Source organism: Psilocybe cubensis, chromosome 1 (genome assembly GCF_017499595.1).
Source record: "Psilocybe cubensis strain MGC-MH-2018 chromosome 1, whole genome shotgun sequence".
Taxonomy (NCBI): domain Eukaryota; kingdom Fungi; phylum Basidiomycota; class Agaricomycetes; order Agaricales; family Agrocybaceae; genus Psilocybe; species Psilocybe cubensis.
In genome coordinates this window covers 3,102,392-3,120,811 of record NC_062999.1, presented here as the reverse complement: position 1 = coordinate 3,120,811, position 18,420 = coordinate 3,102,392, and the positions used below count along the sequence as shown (strand labels likewise).

Below are 18,420 nucleotides of genomic sequence, written 5' to 3'. Positions count from 1 at the left end.
CGAATCTTTAATATCTGTTTCCTTCGTTCTTTTTTCTCCCTTCGCCATCATCTCAAATAACTCATCCTGTCATACGTACTGTAAATCCTTTTCTACAGCCAGTATTTGTGAGGAAAGATAGAATGTACATGTAACAATTACATACACACGATTCCTCCCCTTTCCACTGTCATTTTATACCTCTGGATGTCTTTTTACCCATCCTTTCTACTGTATTTTCTTTTCTCTCCTTTTCAGTCTTCTGTCCTCGTAGTCTTACGCATTTCAACTTTCGTTCCGTCTCTCTCATTTGTCTGCTTTGTATGCGCTCGATATTACGTTTGAGGTTCCCCTGTATGCTACGTTTCATATATCGAAGACATCATTTCCTCCTCGTTTCTCTCGCAACTTGACGGACATTTAGTGCATGGTCAATGTACATCAGGTTTCCCATTCCGAAAAATAAAACACAAATCTAGATATCATAACATATTTCATCACTTGCTTGTCTCTCTAGCGTTGATACCTGCCGCCTTCATCTTCTGCTTGACCTCATCGATGCCCACCTCGCCACGATGGAATATGCCAGCGGCCAAGGCAGCCTCAACCGGCGTTCCTTCAAATACATCCACAAAGTGGTCAGCGGTCCCGGCACCACTGCTCGCGACAACGGGGATCTTCACGCTCTTCTTGATGAGGTTCACCAGCGCAAGGTCGAACCCGCGCCCTGTCCCATCGCGGTCGATGCTATTCACTAGGATCTCGCCAGCTCCAAGTGCCTCCACGCCCTGCGCGAGTTGTACGGCTGAGAGCGGCCGTGACTCGCGTCCACCCGAAACGGTGCACTGGTACCACCACGCCTTGCCTCGCTCGCGTTCATCTACACTATCAGGGGCACCGTAGACCAGCTCGTCCTTGTACGGCCCGTCATATGTGCTCGGGTCATCAATGTACACTCTGCGTGGGTCAATGGACACCACGACCGCCTGCTTACCGTACACTGCCGCGATGCTCTCGATCGCGCCTTTGGGGTCGAATGCACCTGACGCGCGGTATCGCTCAACAGCGTACACAGCTTCAGAGCCGATGCTGACTTTATCCGCGCCCGCACGGAAGTATGCACCGGCGACCTCCAAAGCACTGCGCGGCGTGCCGTCCGGGTCGACGCTGTCCTTAATCCCGCCGCCGATAGTGAGTGGAACAAACACGCACTCAGCCGCGGCGCGCACGACGGCAAGCATTGGCTGGTCTTGCAGCGGAGAGTGGCGGAAGGAAGTGATGTTGAGCAGGCACAGTTCGTCTGCGCCGGCCTGATAATACCGCGCAGCGAGGGCGACTGGCTTGCCGAGGTTGCGCACGGCGCCTGCTGTGTCCGCGGTGGTTGTCTTTTCGCGCACGTCGTACTGGTCACCTTTGGTCACGACGAGGTCGCCGTGGTCGTTCGCACGCACGTCCATGCACGCGACGATGCGCTTGGTGAGGTTGTGCGCTGCCTTCGGTGTGCGGTTGAGCAGGGGCGCACTCGGTGCGTGCGTGTGCGCCGCCTCGGGTTTGCTGAGCCATTCTTCGAGGAGGGCGAGGCCGGCCTTTCCGGATTTTTCGGGGTGGAACTGCGTCGCGAATACGTTGCCTCTACGCACGGAAGAGACGAAGACCTCCTGGCCGTACTGGGTGGTGGTGTGGACCCAGCGCATGGCGTCAGGATAGCGCTCTGGCTCATATTTGGCGCAGAAGGAGTGGACAAAGTAGTAGTACGATGACGCATCGACGCCCTCGGTATCGGTGCTCACGAGGGGGTCAGCAGTGTTCCAGCCCATGTGGGGGACAGATTTGTCTTCGTCATCGAATTTCTGAATGGGACAGGGGATGATACCCAAGCCCATGGAAGAAGCTTCGGCCGATGACTCGAAGAGGACCTGCATTCCTATGCAAATGCCAAAATACGGCTTGCCAGAGAGAATATATTCTTTCAAAGGCTGAAAAAGCCCACGGGCAGTGAGGTGGCCAATTGCTGTTTCAAAAGCACCGACACCGGGAAAGATGAGGCTCTGTGGAGGTACAGTATGGGTTTTGGGAAAGAATCAGGTGCGACCAAGAAGACTGACAGTAGCCTGTGCGAAATCGGAGGGCTGCTTGATCCATTGGAAACTGTATCCGAGAGAAACGAGGGAATTTGCGAGACTCTGGACATTGCCAGCACCGTAGTCGAGCAGAAAGAGACCCATGATGGTGGTTGAGAAACGGAATAAAAAAGAGGAAAGGACGATCTACTTTCCGGATCTGACGGACCGGGAAATAAAAATAAAAAAAATAAATGTGTGTCGTGCTGATTGAGTCATTGGTAGATGATCATAAACCCTTTTGCCCCCTCAAATTATCGGTATATAGCTGGCCAGCGCACTGCCAGCCACAACAAATCCCCCCTTTCATCGACACCACTACCAAGATGATGTCCATTCCCATTCAAAAGGTCGTCGCCTCTGTCTCCCCGACGGGCACCACCATTCACGACCGCTTCCGAACTGCTCGCCATCGCGAGTCTCTTTCCGATATTCGCCAGCCCAAGGTCCTCCATCCCCTGGAGAACGAGGGCCTGCGTTTGCTCATCCTCGAGAACATCAGTCTCGATGCAGTCGCCGCATTCAGGGCCCAGGGCTATCATGTCGACCATTTTAGCAAGGCCATGTCTGAGGACGAGCTGGTCGAGAAGATCGGTTCTTACCATGCCATCGGCATTCGCAGCAAGACAAAGATAACCGAGCGAGTGCTCAAAGCTGCGTCCAAGGTATTCACATAGCGTCTTCTCCCTCTTACCCTGTTGATCTCTTTACTTTGTTTAGCTCCTGGTCATTGGCTGCTTCTGCATCGGCACAAACCAGGTCGACCTCACCGCAGCCGCACGCGCTGGTATTCCTGTGTTCAACTCCCCCTTCTCCAACTCCCGCTCCGTCGCAGAGCTCGTCATGTCTGAGCTTGTCGCACTTTCGCGCCAGCTCTTCGAGCGCACATACGAGCTCCGCAATGGCATCTGGAACAAGCAGTCCAAGGGCTGCTGGGAGATCCGCGGCAAGACTCTCGGAATTGTGGGCTATGGCCATATTGGCTCCCAGCTCTCCGTCCTCGCAGAGGCATTTGGTCTCCGTGTGCTGTTCTACGACGTCGTCAACATCATGCCCCTAGGCTCCGCGCGCCAGGTCGAGACTCTCGCCAGTCTGCTCTCTCAGTCTGACTTTGTCACCCTCCATGTTCCCGAACTCCCAGAGACCATCAATATGATCTCCAAGGAACAGCTCTCTCAGATGAAGAAGGGATCTTACCTCATTAACAATGCCCGCGGCAAAGTGGTCGATATCCCCGCTCTCATCGAGGCTCTGCAATCGAAACATCTCGCTGGTGCAGCTATTGACGTTTTCCCCTCCGAGCCAGGTGCGAATGGCGCCCCATTCGACGACCAATTGAATTCCTGGGCCAGCGTACTGCGTGCGCTTCCTAACGTCATTCTCACTCCTCATATCGGAGGCTCAACAGAAGAGGCTCAGAAGATGATTGGCGAGGAAGTCGCACAGGCTTTGTCCCGATATCTCAGCTACGGCTCAACCGTCGGTGCAGTCAACTTCCCGGAAGTCGACCTGCGCGCCATCTCGGCGGAGCAAGGTGGCCAGATTCGTATTTGCCACATCCACAAGAACCAGCCTGGTGTCCTGAAACAGGTCAACGAGGCCTTGTCCCCGTACAACGTTGAGAAGCAGTATACAGATTCAAAAGGCGAGGTCGCGTACCTCATGGCCGATATCGCAGATGTCAGCTTCAAGGATCTCCCTCATCTCAAGGACCGCATCAGCTCCACAGATTCCAACATCATCACTCGATTCCTGGCCTGAAAAAAGTAACCCTTACAAAACTAGCATACTAAATTGTACATTATTCACCTCCCCGATCTTGGACGGTTCCTCCCGCTTTCTGCATTGCATCTTTTTCGTTTCGCTTTGAGTTATCCGTCCACTCAACTGGTCGTTTTCACCCATTCAACTGGATATTCGTCATTCAATTAGTCTGTTTCGCCATATGGCATGCATGGAATTGTATCAAAATGTACAATGTGTGTAATATAATATAACAACATCCTCCAATGTGGAAACACTCGGTGTATGGTAAGAAGAGTACGTATGTAGCTGATAAAGCTTAAAAAACGTCGGATAATCAAGTTTCCCTTTAATCGGGAAAAGGCCGTTGTTAGTAGAGCAATCAAGTCTCCTCCTCAGGATCGCCAATTCCAGTCGCCAGAATGGCAAAGTGCGTTTCGGACTCTGGTAAGCATGGGGAATCGTAAATTTTACATGAACGTGTGTTGCCTCGTGCTTTCTTCAATTGAAGTCTATTGTCATCGTCAGAAGCAAGTACTCGAAGTTAATCCATCAAATAGACAAACGCACCGAGTGGTAGACGCATGAGCCATGATGTTGCCACCAATCGGTTTCTTCTCATTGCCAGCATAGGGGCCAGCAGCCGCATCAGGACTCGACATGACCTGATTCGTCACTACAACTGCGATTCCAAACTAAAGAAGGACCAAAAAAGTTTAATGAAAGGCCGTACCACATAAAACAAAAGAAACGGGGTGCATACCTCATCTGCGAGGCGTTGCAGGGTGCGTAAGAATTTGCCCAGATGGTTTTGCCTTGATGACAGTTCCCCACGACCACTGAAATCGGTTCGGTAAAGTGCGGTACAAGAATCGACGATCAAAAGGCAAAATCTACGCAGGAGAGCTCAATGCACTATACATGCAAATAATAGCGAATTTATCCCACCTTGACTCTGACATCAGGGCACTAGCACTGGTTAGCAGGGCGTTTTGATGGTCAGCATTGTATGCTCGTGCATATGCAACGTTATCCAGCACTTCCTCCCCATTAAGCCCGTATCTCTCGGCGACGGCAAGAAGACGGACTGGACGGAAAGTGCCTTCGGTATCGATGTATAAGCATTTGCCTTCTCCGCCTCCCATGTTAACGGGAAGCTGGCATGTTACGGCGAGTGTATGGCACAATTGCGATTTTCCTGTTCTAAACTCGCCAAAAAGTTCCGTAATTGCACCAGTTTCTATCCCACCTATGTGCAAAGGAGGCAAATTGAATGTGTGGTAAGGGTGCGCATATATGCTCCTTTTACTTACCTCCGAGGAGAGCATCGAGCTGCTTCGATCCGGTAGTAATATGTACTAGCTCTGAGCGACGCGCATGAACCTCTGTGGCACTTTGAAACCCAAGAGGCACGATCTTGTGTGCTGAGCGTGGGCACAATCAGCAGGATGCAGGAAAATTAATAGGATGCAACAGCGGACCTTCAGCAAGAATCTTATCCGCTTTTTGTTCAGATATCCCTTTGATGGTCAGCAGCACCTTCTTCGGTGTAAACGCTACAGATTCGACGGTGTTCAGACCGAACTCTGAGAGTTTCTTAATGTCGTTTGGATGGATTCCAGATTCTTGGAGTTTGTTCACAAGGAGGGGGCCTGTCATTTGAAACTCTTGCTCTTCATCTTCGCCAAGCTCTTGTGATTGGGAAGGTTGGGACATTATGCTGGTGTTAGGTGAAAGGCCTGAGGTGGTCGTGCAGTGATGAGTCAAACGGTTCAAATGAACATACTCCCACGGGAATAAAACGCGAACGCGCTCCTACCACGTGCTCGCGATTGAACAGTTGTGTCACAAAGTCACATGTAAATGTCCATATTGGTAACACCTTCCGAACTTAGGCGCCAAATCTCACTTGAACTTGAACTTGATGCCGTGAGGATTTGATCTTCATCTCACTGCTTACCCCGATACTATTGAGATATACAGCTATCATCAAGCCTGTGTCTTTCTGACGCTTAAGCTGAATGGTCATCTAGGTCGATCTTTCATCATTCCTCCCCATTCAGCCCTCGAAGGTAAACTGGAACTTGAATAAGCACTTCAAGACCCATAAATCATGGAAATAAACGTATGTATTGAGATATGATGCTTTCAATTAAATCTCACAGACAGATAAGGATCACTCCCCAACGTCTGACGCAAACTCGAGCTTAATTGATACCCCGCATGAAAACTCCTTATCATACATACACAACCTATCCGACGACTTGCTCCGAGAGATCTTCAAGTTATATATACATGGATCCACGGGTCTGGAAGAAAATTATACGCTACCTCAGGATATCTTGTCTACGGTGTGCAAAGAATGGCGTAGTCTGATACTGAACTCCCCTCTTCTGTGGACGACCATCCAATTACCACTTCAACCTCGGTATAATGTTGCGACATACTTTGAGAGATCGGCTCCTGCATTGGTCGATGTTTCTTACGACCGCAGCCACTTTCACTGGATCGATGACCTATATGACGCCCCATCGCAAGTTCTAGATGCGATATCATCCAACATATCACGCATTCGAAGCTTGAAGATCAGAACTTGGGCAGAAAAAGAAGCCACTTCTATTCTTTGCGCATGGAAGGGTAAACAAGCGACCCAGCTTAGGACTTTGGAAATTATATCCCCATACATTCCATCCGACTCCAATCTTTTCTTTGGTCTTACATCATTCAGTGACATGAGCAACCTCAGATCTCTCATTGTGGAGAAGTTCCTGTTTCAAGGATTTTACCCATTACCAAATCTAATTTTCTTGCGAGTGGACAAATTCAACCAAGGGTTGGAAGATCTTCGAGCTCTAGTGGATAATTGCCGGTTGCTCGAGACACTCATCATTCGACAATTTAGTGGGTCACTGAACGGCGCGGTCCCGGAAGACAGCAGACAAAAGATCGCATCCTCGTCGCTTCGGTCTTTGTCTGTTAATATTGATGACAGCCATGAGACTGGGTGTAGTTGTTTCTTGCCCTTTTTGTCCGCTCCCAACCTCGAGTATCTGGAAATCGCGTATGTCTCCAATCATATAGATGCACACCTCGAGTCTATTTTCTACGAGTTAACTAGATCATCCAATCTTCGAACTCTGCATATTCACAGCGACGTTATATGGAGTGGCAGTTTATCCATTCTGTCATCCCTTCCGGCGACCACCGATTTGCATCTCCACAGCGGGGATCTATTGTCAACACTGCGGATAGGTCTGCCATATATATTTAATACCACCAACCTGAAGTCCGTCACCCTGAATTTACAGACGCAATCTTTTTATCAATTCTTCAGCCAGCCTATTGCTTTACCCAACCTACGCTTTCCTTTCTTCTTAAGATCTCCTCCCGAAGCAAGTGATTGGCAGGAATTTGAATGTCAGATACAGGAACTACTGGGCAGTAGTTTAGCTCACGTTATGCCCCCGTCTAAGGAGAACGGCTTTCTAGGTGACTTTTTGCAAACACAATTACTGAACGAGACATGGGAAGCATGGGGAGAGGAAGACGACGATGATGACTTCGAAGATTACCAGGATGACTTTCACTCGGATGACTCCAACTACAGCATAGACATACATCCTGGAGACTATCTCGATGGTTGGCCCTAATCTTCGATGTATCTTATAGCTACCTGTTTGGCCACTTTGTCACGAAGTAACGTATACAACACAAATTGTGCAGAAGGGCATGACTGAACATAAGCATAGCGGGTCGATATGAAGCGCCAGGTGTGTGAAGACAAAAGCCACAGCAGCCACACATAACATAAGAGGCATATAATATTGAAAAGCAACTCTCGTACTCATAGAACATAAGTTGCACAGTAGGGTATGGTTGATATAAGTTACAGTGTATTAGGGCGAACTAGTCTGGAGTGTCTGGGATTCCTCAGCAAGAAGGGTTACTGGCACCTTGACTTCTTCAGCTGCGGCGATGGGTAAAGCAGTTGTAGGGATGTTTTGTTTCTTCAGACGCTGCTCGAAGTATTCGACAGCCTTCAAATCCATAACGACTCTATCCCATTTCATGAGTTCGTAGACGGTTATGTCGCTCACGCTGCTCAACTGCACGAGGGGGATGTTACCAATAGCGCGTCGCAAGCCTTCATGCACAGTTGGCTCTCCGCTGATAAACAAAGTCTTGCGCAAGCCGAGTTGGTCGATTCTCCGCACAAGGTACTTTGTTTTACCATTAGGCCAGTATAATCGAGTCATGACGCCTAGTCGCTGTTCCCGAAGCTTAGCGCTCAAGGCGACGCGCATGCCCATCTCTATGACCTTTCGTGGTAGTTTAGTGCTGAAATCTCGGGGCTTAGGTCCGAAGGCGACACCTCCTCCTCTCAGCATGGGACTTTGGTTATCACCGAGACGCGCTTTGCCTGTTCCCTTCTGACGACGAACCTTGCGGCCAGACCCTCGGACTTCTCCACGAGTTTTAGTGTTTGCTGAGCCTTGACGCAAGGAATCTAGGTAATGAGTGACGCAGAGGTGGAGGATGTCCTTTCGAAGTGGGTGTCGGAACACGGTGGGTTCAAGGACAGCGACGTTGCTTTCGGCGGGAGGATCCCATCGCCCGCGCTTGAGTGAAGGGGTGAGAGAAAGATACACAGGTTCAAGAATGGGAGCGGCTGGTAAACAATTTCAAAATTGTCTTTCGCTAGCAATATACGCGAACGAACCTTGTTGTTGTACAGGTGGCCGCTCCTTAACGTTTACTGTTGGCTTCACAATTCGTGTGGTGAGGCGCGTGGCGCGCGAAGGAAGGCGAGAAACCTAAAGAAAATGATGAATTATGGGTTAAAGTAACACTGAGAGTTACATACCCGCGATATGGCCTTCCCCAGCATTATTAACGGCCAATGAGATGTTAAGGAATACCAGGACTACGCGCCAGCGGGACTAGCAGGTGGAAGTTCGGAACAGACTATGCTTAGTCAGCATCGGCACGGAAAATGCCGAGTGAAACTAGGTAGCTGATCCAAGCCACAACTCCCTTTTCGTCTGTAGTATTACCGGCGCTGGCCTCAACGACCTCAAGAACAAGGTTAGTCGCTGTCGGTCTGCAGTCCCGCCGTTCTTTTAATCCCTCTTTCTGCTAGACACCTTCGACCCGCCGCCAAAGCCGGGACTTTCTTCAAAAATGGCATCATCAGTTAAGGCCGTCCAAACGTTCGGCAAAAAGAAAGTGTGTAGCCATGCTTTTTGGAGACCATGGACAATCATTTAAACAAAGGTTCTGAACGTATAGACCGCGACCGCTGTTGCTCACGCTCGCGAAGGCCGCGGACTCATCCGTGTCAATGGCTCCCCCATCAACCTTGTCCAGCCTGAAGTCCTCCGTCTCAAGGTTTACGAGCCCGTTCTCGTCGCTGGCGAGGAGTCGTTCGCCCCCCTCGATATCCGTGTCCGTGTGAAAGGAGGAGGACACACTTCACAGGTGTATGCCATCCGCCAGGCCATCGCTAAGGCCATCGTCGCTTACTACGCCAAGTACATCGACGCCTACAGTGCCATGGAGTTGAAGAAGAAGTTGGTGGCTTACGACCGAACTCTGCTGATTGCTGACCCCAGACGGATGGAGCCCAAGAAGTTCGGTGGTCATGGTGCCCGTGCCCGCAGACAGAAGAGGTGTGTTCATACTGGTTTTCTGGGTTGCGGGGAAGTGCTCACCACCTTCACTCAGTTACCGTTAAAGGATACGTCCTTTTGCTTGTATTCCTACATCTGCATCATGTTCTCTACACCATATGCGTTTGTTAATGCAATTCTCCAACCCTATGAACATGATATGTCGATTTCGCGTATGGGTTTTATGATCAGGCCGACTTCAATAGGCACGGTGCAGAAGCTTTGAATGAATGAACTCTATTGTATATTTATTTTGAGAGAGTCATAGCCCGATATTCGACCATTGAGTACATCAAAGGTACTGTGGGTCCAGTCGGTTGAATAGATCTATTACTGTTAGTGTTAAGATCATTGTAATCTCGGGAAAAGGTGTGACCGTGACACATGTATGTTTCCCCATACGTATGCACACAAACTGAGGTTGGACCGGGACTTATTCTTTGAGGGGGCAAATTCTTGTCTCTAGACCTGAACAATCACGCCCTTAGTTAGTCAATGGATGCGCCTCCTTCGTCCCAGGCGACCCAAGCGGATGCTCCTCAGATATTCCGCAATTCAGATGGTTCCTCTCTGCCCATCTTTACGGAGGCCGGGGGCATAAGCGGTCGCCCCAAGTTTATTAGACGATTGAAAGTGTGTCTTTTTGCGCTGTAGTTTGATAAGACTTATATATCGAACGCACTATTTTCTCAGAAGTATGGCGCATTCATCTGCAGCGATCCTAAAGAAGCAGAGATTATCCTCGTTAATCAAGACACAACTCAAGGACGACAATTTATTCGCGACTGGGGCACAGACGACACTAAGGTTGTGTTGCATTACACTTGGGTCACTAAATCTATCGAGCAGGAGAGGCCTCTTCTTGCTGATGACAATTGGGGAGGCTGCAAAACGCGTGATGATGGGTTACCGATCGGAGAGGATGGCGTTGAAGACGAAGACATTCGGAAGTCCGTTTTTTCTTTTTTGCCTCTTCGGGTTCATGAATTCTCGTTGTTGACGATATAAAAGTCTTCTTCCATCGTCTAGCTTTAAGCCGGTTGAGGTTAAAAAGCCATCTTCTCGTGTATCGGATTATGATCGTCATACACCCTTCTCCCAGTTGCAACAAAGTGCACGAACGTCCATGCCACCACCCGCAGCCTCGACGTCTCCTACAGACAGTCGGTCAATGACGCCTATGAGTGTATCCCAGTCGCAACTTTCCCAAGTCCCAACACCTGCTATGGCAATGCAAGCCATGGCAATGGCAAACCCCATGGCTCAGATGCAATTTCCCATGCAAATGCCCGGTATGGTAAACCCCATGGTAAACCCCATGATGAACCAAATGCTTTTCCAGCAAATGTTCAATAACATGATGATGAGCGCCACGGGTGGTCAATTTAATGAAGATGCATTCAAATTGGCCTTGGCAGACATAGTCACCAACAAGATGCCTGGATCACAGTTGCAAGCTTCAACATTTAATCGACAAGAAACGCGTTCCCCTTCACCCGTGCCTGAACAAGCATTGCCTTTTCCTGAAGTCCCGCGAAAATTGTCGCACCGTCGCATGACGAGCGAATCATCAGACTCGCCTCCTCTTTCTAGAATGTTGGACAAAAAAGGTAAACATAAAGAAGGCACTCCTCCTCCAAAGCGTCGTAAGGTGTTGGGGTCACCTTCAACCAACACAAGCAATGATATGAAGGCCAAAAAGTCTGCTGGAACGACTGCAAGTTCATCAAAGGGAAAAATATTCACTACATCCGGTCGACCACTGTCTTTCTTTGTCCAAATAGATCTTCACAATCGTTTCAACGTTGTAGATGCTATTAAGGTAAGGTCATTCACCTAAGGTTTCGCCCATCACAAGCTTACATCGAATAAGAAAAATGGGGGTCTTATAGAGAAAGACCACGAACTCGCGGATTATGTTGTCCTTTATTCCGCCAACAAGGTACAGAAGACATTTAACGAACTCTTGCGTGCTGCCCAGCTTGCGGGGAAGACTGCAGTCCCGTCGAAATATATCTATGAATGTGTCGAAAAGGGAAAACTGCTTTCTCCCTCACAATATGAATTCGATAATGTGGTGGGGGGAAAGCGGAAGAGACCAAGCACGGCTGCAGTTGTTGATGAATCAGATGATATTGCCAGGAAAGCAGAGGAAAAACGGTTGCTTCGGAATCAACAGCAGAATGAACGGAGGAAGCAACGCCTTTTGGAAGTGCGGGCTCAAGCGCCGAAAGCTGCATTGTCAGAAGTGGCGGCAAAGAAAGCTATGCTGGCTGAAGGCTTAAGAAAAGCAGAAGAGAAGGCTGCCGCTAAGGCAAAAATGATGGAGGCCTCAAACTCTGCATCCATATCAAATGGTGCCATGGAGGGTCCTCCAAGTCCTCCTGTTCCTCCAGAGCATACACGGAGGTTAGGCGGTCAAGGCTACGCGTTTACCTTGGAAGAAAGACAGTTTGCTGCTAGTTATGCAGAACTGCTTATTGAGCGCGACCATACTATAACTAACAACGCTATAGGCACGGCGATCTATAAAAAGGCTAGCATACTCCTATTAAAAACTTATTGATTTGAGCTGACAATGAAATTTAGATGCCACACCACACTTTAGGATCCTGGAAAACACATCTTGTGAAAGACTTGGGGAAGGACATGGATGCATGGCGCAAACGGGCCAGTATAGCTTTTAGGAAATCTCTGCGCCTGTCCCAAGTTGGCTCGTCTTCCAGCGTAGTTGAAAGTCCTATGGATGAAGAATCACCACCGAGGACGAGTGTTACGCCCATCCCCCATGATTTTATCCCTTCGCAGATTGCCCATCCCAATGGTCATGTCAACCCCAGTACCCGTGATGGATTAACAGAGGAAGAATTTAAATTGCTAGAAGAGGACGACCTCAATGTTATCTCTCAATTTTTTGCACAGACTGATGACACAGAAGACGAAGATGAGGTGTGGTCTCGATTGGGGTCAACAGTAAGCTGCTTTTACTCTTTTTTTGTTAGGCAACTCTTTATTTTTTTCTTTTTTTTGCTGCAGTATCCATGCCAGACACGGAGCAATTGGCAAGAATTTTATCAAGCACACTATGAAGAAGTTCAACGGCGTTATGCCGAGATTAGTAGCAAGGAAAGTAATCATTGACAAGGGACATAAATCATAAAGCCACACTGCAGCACCTCCAATTGTATCATAAATTCGCAGCCTGCTAGGAATACCTAGCATTTTCTTGAGTATCTTATTCACCTATTTAAAAGGATACGCGCACACAGAGTAACTGTGGCGCATTTGTAGTAATAACCATTTACCTGAGATATATACACTTCTATTTTTCGCACAATCGAGCAATTGAGGTCTAGCAAGTAAAATGGATTGTAGAATTACTCTGATGGGACTTCTACGAGTGGTGGTGGTGGGGATTTGAAGAACCTCTTTCTTCTCTCGTCCTTTGTTTCTGTTGATCCAGTCAATTGTCCTGTGTAATCGAAGCCTCCAATTGCGAGACCAAGGAAGGCACAACCGCCGAGTGCCATTGGAAGTGAGCGGGCTGGGGTAAAAGAAATAAGTCGGGAGGAATTTTGCATACTTGGGGATTAATCGACTCACAACGTAGACCAGCAAGGAAGCCAGCGGCGCAGCCACCAGCAGCTCCGTTCAGCGCATCGTTCTTCTGTCGCTCATTGGCGACGTAAGTTTCTGTGAATTTGAAAGCAGCTCCCATAGCAGCTGAATTGGGGGGGTGTACAAAGTGAATTCGACGCAGGATCAGGGATGGAATATGGACCAGGACGCACCAAAGAAGCCAATGGTACCCCCAGTTCTCGTCACCACACCCATCGCGCCATGAGAATGTGTGCCCAGGGCATTTTGGACGGAGCTGAGGACGAGGCCGACGGCGGCGCCTTGGAGGGCGATGCGCGATGCCTCTTGCACGGGCGACTTGGCGTCGAACGCGGGTGTGTTGCTGTTGCTCACTTCTGCTTCTTCTGACATGGCGGCTTTTTCGAAACGGAGGCGAGCGGATTGGGTTGGGACGGGATCAACTGCCTTTTTGGGACGGCGAACTTCTTTTGTGTGTGTGTGACGCGGGACCTAAAATACAACCTTTTGAACCGCCATCTCTTCTGCTTCTTCTGGTTTCGAGACTTTGAGATTCTCTTTGCTTATGGCCCTATGAAATGTCTGTAGCTCCAGGAAATTACTTTACTGGCGAAATCGAGGAGGATGAGGTACCATGGTGGAACAAAGATCGCGATACGCCTCCGCCGTTCAAACTCGTCAGGAAAATATCTGTCGGTATCAACGTCTATTTTTCTGAGTAAAAAAAAACAAGCTGCACAGTGAATGTAACAATGGACTTGTATAGCTCGGCAATGGTGATATTTCCCTGCAAAGTCTAGCGATCTTCCCGTGGGACGGTGATTCTTTGGACTATTTGTGGGGTGGTGTGCTGGCTGTTGAGGAAGATGTGGCGAGGTGGAGGAGCGAGGTTATCGATCAGCTTTGGGATGCTGTTGCTGTGGGATCGCCCTTGGATCTGTTTGTATGCTTCACACAGAGAAAGTCTATGCCCTTGTGGACCACTCTCAATGTCAGTTGATATTTCGGTTTTGGTCAATTTGTTGGCTTATTGCAACCTTTTCAGAATAAACAAGAGGTGCACTCTGCTGATAAGATGTGTGTCGCATGGGCATTGGCAAAGGAGAACCCATTTCTTCCTCTTGTTATATTCTCCCGAGGCAGTTTGTTGTTTATCTACAATGTTCTACAAAAGGGTATGGCTGGATGCATCCGTGGCCACGGTGGTGTAAGTTACACACTTCCTACTAATAAATCAAACTTATATCTTAATCCAGGCAATAACGTCCATTTCTGTGCACCCTACTACACCGCACCTCTTTTGTACGACATCCAGAGATAGTACAACACGGATATACGATCTAGATTTAAGCGCGTCGTTCGAGATGATGCCAAAGTCGCACAGAATCGCGGATAAATTCTCAGGTGTTCCCAATCCCCCATGGCCACCAGTTAAAGGAGCGAGCGTCGCAGGCGCTGCGCACGGGCTTCGGATGATCAACGTGCCAAATCTTACCGGGAAGCGCGGTCACCCCCCAATCGAGCGTGAAGGAGCCGGTCGGGGCAGGTGTGTCGCTGTGTTACTAGGCGAACGATCGGGAGGGCATAAAGCTGCAACGCTCGCGTCTGTAAGAGAGATCTGATCTTTGATTGTGTACACGCGCTGCAACGCTCTTTTTTTTTCTTTGTTTGATTCGGGGTTTATCTTTGTAGTCTTTTCATCCGACGCATCCTTTGATTGCTACGTCTGGTGTAAGTTTCATATTTATATGATCGTTTGATTTGGCTTTTGTGATGCTTTTTTCGCTTCTTGTTAGTTGGACAGGGCTGTTAAGATATGGCCTGTGAGGCCTTCTTCGGAGACTGTGATTCATAGAGAAGACAAACCATTGCTTTCGAGCGGTAATATCCACAAGTCTCGAGTCGTTTCGATCTCATGGTGCGTGGAATGCATCTATTTTTTTTATCGCGATCTGATACAGGTCATTTTCAGGCTGAGCACCGATATGTTGCTGTCCCATACGGCACCTGCGATAATGCGAGACGCTCCAGATGATAAAAACAACAAACGAGTTCATATTGAGCCAGGAGAACTGGCTGTGTGGCAATGGCTCGGCCTGGATCGGTTTTTCCCTGCAACTCATGAAGAAGCAAACATACACGGGCTTAGAGGTTGCGCATCAGTGAGTCAACCACCTTGAAAATCAACCATCTTTCCCTGACACCAACCCTTCTAACACTCAGGATTATTACGAAAGTGGTAAGTTTATTTTTTTCATAAATAAAAAGTGGCATCACAAGTGTGCGCAGGATCGTACAAGGTCATCGCGGTGCACCGGTTTGATGATACACAGGACCACTACACAGCGCCGAGTCTGAGCGTGTACCAGTCGCACACGCACGGGCCGCTGATCTCGTACGTGGTCCCGGGGGACACCAAGGTGAATCTGGTGCCGGTCGAGCAGCTGGAGCCGCGGCAGCACCCGGCGTTCTCGCGCGAGACGACGGAGCGGCTGTTGGGGGACTCGGCGGTTGCGGTTGGGGGTGGCGTGTCGCTTGCTGATATCGCGGGGCGGATGCAGTTGGGTGGGGATGCTAGCCACCGCGAGGGGCTGGCGGAGGAAGAGGAGCAGGAGGCGCGATTCGAGGACGAGGCGAATGGTGGGCAGTCCCGGGAGGGTGTGCGTGGCAGCGATGGCAGGGTTGCGCCGCGCATCGATTCCTGGACGGTGAGTATGGAGACGTCCAAGTCGCGGTTGGCCGGGGAGACGTTGAATAGCTGTGCGGTTGGGCTGGAGGGCGAGCTGATCGTTGGGGTGGGGACCAAAGGGGGCGTGTGGGTTTGGCGGATGGTAAGATGAGACTGTAGGATTTGTGTATCTTTGAAATGTATCTATAGACGACAAGGTTAAAGGCGATGGGAGCCTTATTGGATTGAATGAAGTGTAATCGTACAACAGTGGTATGTATGCAGTCTATGGTACGTAATGCTAATGATGACAAGATTGTCCGATGCGAGTTGGGGACTGATGCCCTTTTGGAAGACTTCATGATGATCTATCTAAATGAAAGAATAAAAAGGGGATCGATTCGGACATGAAAGAAGAACAGAAAAAGAGTCTTAGAAAATCGCCCAGGGAGAGAGCCGAGGATCTAGCCGACGCTTCGTCGATAGTGGTGTGTCTGGAGATGGTATACCCGCTGGTGCAACTGAGGCAGGCCTTGAGGGGAAGAGTAGGCAGGCGAGGCCATGGCGGAGTGTATTCCCTGATACTGGGGAAAGTAGTGGGCAGGGACAGAACCCGAGACGACAGAGTGCGAGGGGGATGCAGCGCCATAAGACCAGGCGTCCGGGCCGGGCAGGGGAGGCGGGTAGAGGTGGGCTGCGGAGTGGGAGGATGCAGCAGAGGTGGCTGGCTGGAAATAGGCGGTGCTGGCACTGGAAAAGGAGGAGATGTTGGGGGGAGCTGGGATGTTGGACTGGATGACGATTCAGCTCAGGAGAGATACTAGGAGAAAGGATGGTTGAAAAGGATGGTGTGGAGCAAAGAGAAGGAGTACTCACCATGACAGGCATCGGTCCTGGAGCACGTTGGACGACAAAGTAGCCTCCAGCGGGATACGGGTACTGGTAGCCTGGCGAGACAGGGGGACTGTAGTACGGCGGAGACTGCTGGGAGTGGGAGCGCGAGTGGGCGTGGGGGGAGCGATGGCGGTGGTGCGATGGCTTGTGGTGCGGCGCTGCGGTGTAGGATGGGTGGATGAGCATCGGCGGCGGCGGCGGGTACATCATTATCGGGGGACTGCTCAAAGGCATCGGCCCTGGGCGGTGCGCGTATCCCTCTGAAGAGTCTGACGCGGGGGATGGCGGGTGGATGTACAGCGGGCGCGGGGGTTGATGGTGGCGAGTGCGCTGCGGGGGTGAGGGAGAGCGCGCATTCTCAAACTGGGGTCTGTGCTGCTCTGTGTGCTGCACCCAGTTGGCTATCCTGTTCTGAGTGGCAAGATGGCGCTCGTATGCCTCGGGCGAATAGTCGTACTCGGTCATTGTAAGAAGAGGAGATGGAAAGAGCCAGACTCGATGATGTCAATTTATATTATAACCGTTGCCTGGAGACATTGTAGCCGCAGACAAAGGCTCTGCAGTCACAAAGGCTGTGGCATCCCCGGATCTACTGTATTCTCTCCGGCTCATCTCCGAGTCACTGCCATAATATTCATTTCCATCCAATCCGGTTCATGTATTAAAAAATCCCACTACTATCTCGACATCCATCTGCAACTAGTAATAAAATAAACATGCACAACACGAGGCCTTGTTCCATCCGTCTTGAAATCAGTATGGCTGAATCACGCCCTCTGGTGCCTTGGTCGCTTCTTCAGCTGGGATCGTGTTAATGGCACGTCGGTACGGCTGGATCACTCCATTCGGCGCCTTGGTTGACTCTTCCTCCGGCACCGTGTTAACAGCACGCTTGTTGTATGGCTGCAACACCCCTTGCGGTGCTTTTGTTGCCTCTTCCTCAGGAATTGTGTTGATCGCACGCTTGTAAGGCTGGATCACTCCATTTGGCGCTTTCGTCGCCTCCTCGGCCGGGATCGTGTTCACTGCCCGCTTGTACGGCTGGATCACTCCGTTGGGTGCTTTCGTTGCCTCTTCAGCAGGGATTGTGTTCACTGCCCGCTTGTAAGGCTGGATCACTCCATTAGGTGCCTTGGTTGCCTCTTCGGCAGGGATCGTGTTGACGGCTCGTTTATATGGCTGAATCACTCCATTCGGTGCCTTGGTAGCCTCTTCAGCGGGAATTGTGTTGACGGCTCGTTTGTATGGCTGGATCACTCCGTTTGGCGCCTTGGTAGCCTCTTCAGCAGGAATCGTGTTCACGGCGCGCTTGTAAGGCTGGATCACTCCGTTCGGCGCCTTGGTCGCCTCCTCAGCTGGGATAGTGTTCACAGCGCGCTTGTATGGCTGGATCACTCCATTGGGTGCCTTGGTCGCCTCCTCAGCAGGGATAGTGTTCACAGCCCTCTTGTACGGCTGGATCACACCGTCCGGCGCCTTGGTCGCCTCCTCAGCAGGAATCGTGTTCACTGCCCTGCGGTACACAGCGATCGTCTCCAGTGGTTCAGGGGAGCGCTGGGCTACCCCTCTCATCGAGAGCTATCGCAGTCGCTGTCAGATGCCATGCCATCAAAACCCGATCACTACACACCTTTGCGGGCATCGGCATGGGCGCCGCGATGACCTGACCGGTCAGGAAAACCACAAACAGAGAAAACAGGGCGGCGCGTGAAAGCATGGCGTATAACGGGAAAATAAAAACGAAAGTGGA

The 18,420-nt window shown here is 50.2% G+C and overlaps 10 protein-coding genes across 10 annotated transcripts; 4 read left to right on the top strand and 6 right to left on the bottom strand.

Moving 5' to 3' along the window:
• Positions 1-476: 476 nt before the first annotated feature.
• On the bottom strand, positions 477-2,204 carry JR316_0001065 (Imidazole glycerol phosphate synthase hisHF; the record flags this gene model as incomplete). Its single annotated transcript, XM_047886878.1, has 2 exons — positions 477-2,027; positions 2,085-2,204. 2 exons carry the CDS (start codon positions 2,202-2,204, stop codon positions 477-479), a joined length of 1,671 nt encoding a protein of 556 aa, XP_047754624.1.
• Positions 2,205-2,425: 221 nt separating this feature from the next.
• Positions 2,426-3,860, top strand: JR316_0001064 (D-3-phosphoglycerate dehydrogenase 2; the record flags this gene model as incomplete). The annotated part of the gene is made up of 2 exons (XM_047886877.1): positions 2,426-2,764; positions 2,820-3,860. The coding sequence occupies 2 exons, from the start codon at positions 2,426-2,428 to the stop codon at positions 3,858-3,860; spliced, it is 1,380 nt and encodes a 459-aa protein (XP_047754623.1).
• A 364-nt stretch (positions 3,861-4,224) lies between these two features.
• Positions 4,225-5,558, bottom strand: JR316_0001063 (recombinase rad51; the record flags this gene model as incomplete). Its single annotated transcript, XM_047886876.1, has 6 exons — positions 4,225-4,354; positions 4,413-4,537; positions 4,606-4,681; positions 4,740-5,091; positions 5,156-5,266; positions 5,324-5,558. 6 exons carry the CDS (start codon positions 5,556-5,558, stop codon positions 4,225-4,227), a joined length of 1,029 nt encoding a protein of 342 aa, XP_047754622.1.
• A 397-nt stretch (positions 5,559-5,955) lies between these two features.
• Positions 5,956-7,492, top strand: JR316_0001062 (uncharacterized protein; the record flags this gene model as incomplete). The annotated part of the gene is made up of 2 exons (XM_047886875.1): positions 5,956-5,967; positions 6,008-7,492. The coding sequence occupies 2 exons, from the start codon at positions 5,956-5,958 to the stop codon at positions 7,490-7,492; spliced, it is 1,497 nt and encodes a 498-aa protein (XP_047754621.1).
• A 246-nt stretch (positions 7,493-7,738) lies between these two features.
• Positions 7,739-8,730, bottom strand: JR316_0001061 (50S ribosomal protein L4; the record flags this gene model as incomplete). The annotated part of the gene is made up of 3 exons (XM_047886874.1): positions 7,739-8,511; positions 8,563-8,656; positions 8,707-8,730. The coding sequence occupies 3 exons, from the start codon at positions 8,728-8,730 to the stop codon at positions 7,739-7,741; spliced, it is 891 nt and encodes a 296-aa protein (XP_047754620.1).
• Positions 8,731-9,023: 293 nt separating this feature from the next.
• JR316_0001060 (40S ribosomal protein S16-A) lies at positions 9,024-12,652 on the top strand (the record flags this gene model as incomplete). The annotated part of the gene is made up of 9 exons (XM_047886873.1): positions 9,024-9,068; positions 9,132-9,511; positions 9,852-9,897; positions 10,004-10,144; positions 10,205-10,461; positions 10,541-11,333; positions 11,385-11,973; positions 12,120-12,484; positions 12,548-12,652. The coding sequence occupies 9 exons, from the start codon at positions 9,024-9,026 to the stop codon at positions 12,650-12,652; spliced, it is 2,721 nt and encodes a 906-aa protein (XP_047754619.1).
• Positions 12,653-12,888: 236 nt separating this feature from the next.
• On the bottom strand, positions 12,889-13,501 carry JR316_0001059 (uncharacterized protein; the record flags this gene model as incomplete). The annotated part of the gene is made up of 3 exons (XM_047886872.1): positions 12,889-13,055; positions 13,115-13,234; positions 13,303-13,501. 3 exons carry the CDS (start codon positions 13,499-13,501, stop codon positions 12,889-12,891), a joined length of 486 nt encoding a protein of 161 aa, XP_047754618.1.
• Positions 13,502-13,686: 185 nt separating this feature from the next.
• JR316_0001058 (uncharacterized protein) lies at positions 13,687-16,025 on the top strand (the record flags this gene model as incomplete). Its single annotated transcript, XM_047886871.1, has 9 exons — positions 13,687-13,812; positions 13,875-14,099; positions 14,154-14,315; positions 14,365-14,654; positions 14,913-15,026; positions 15,081-15,270; positions 15,332-15,347; positions 15,398-15,939; positions 15,987-16,025. 9 exons carry the CDS (start codon positions 13,687-13,689, stop codon positions 16,023-16,025), a joined length of 1,704 nt encoding a protein of 567 aa, XP_047754617.1.
• Positions 16,026-16,240: 215 nt separating this feature from the next.
• JR316_0001057 (uncharacterized protein) lies at positions 16,241-17,135 on the bottom strand (the record flags this gene model as incomplete). The annotated part of the gene is made up of 2 exons (XM_047886870.1): positions 16,241-16,567; positions 16,653-17,135. The coding sequence occupies 2 exons, from the start codon at positions 17,133-17,135 to the stop codon at positions 16,241-16,243; spliced, it is 810 nt and encodes a 269-aa protein (XP_047754616.1).
• Positions 17,136-17,423: 288 nt separating this feature from the next.
• On the bottom strand, positions 17,424-18,387 carry JR316_0001056 (uncharacterized protein; the record flags this gene model as incomplete). The annotated part of the gene is made up of 2 exons (XM_047886869.1): positions 17,424-18,248; positions 18,301-18,387. The coding sequence occupies 2 exons, from the start codon at positions 18,385-18,387 to the stop codon at positions 17,424-17,426; spliced, it is 912 nt and encodes a 303-aa protein (XP_047754615.1).
• Positions 18,388-18,420: the final 33 nt, after the last annotated feature.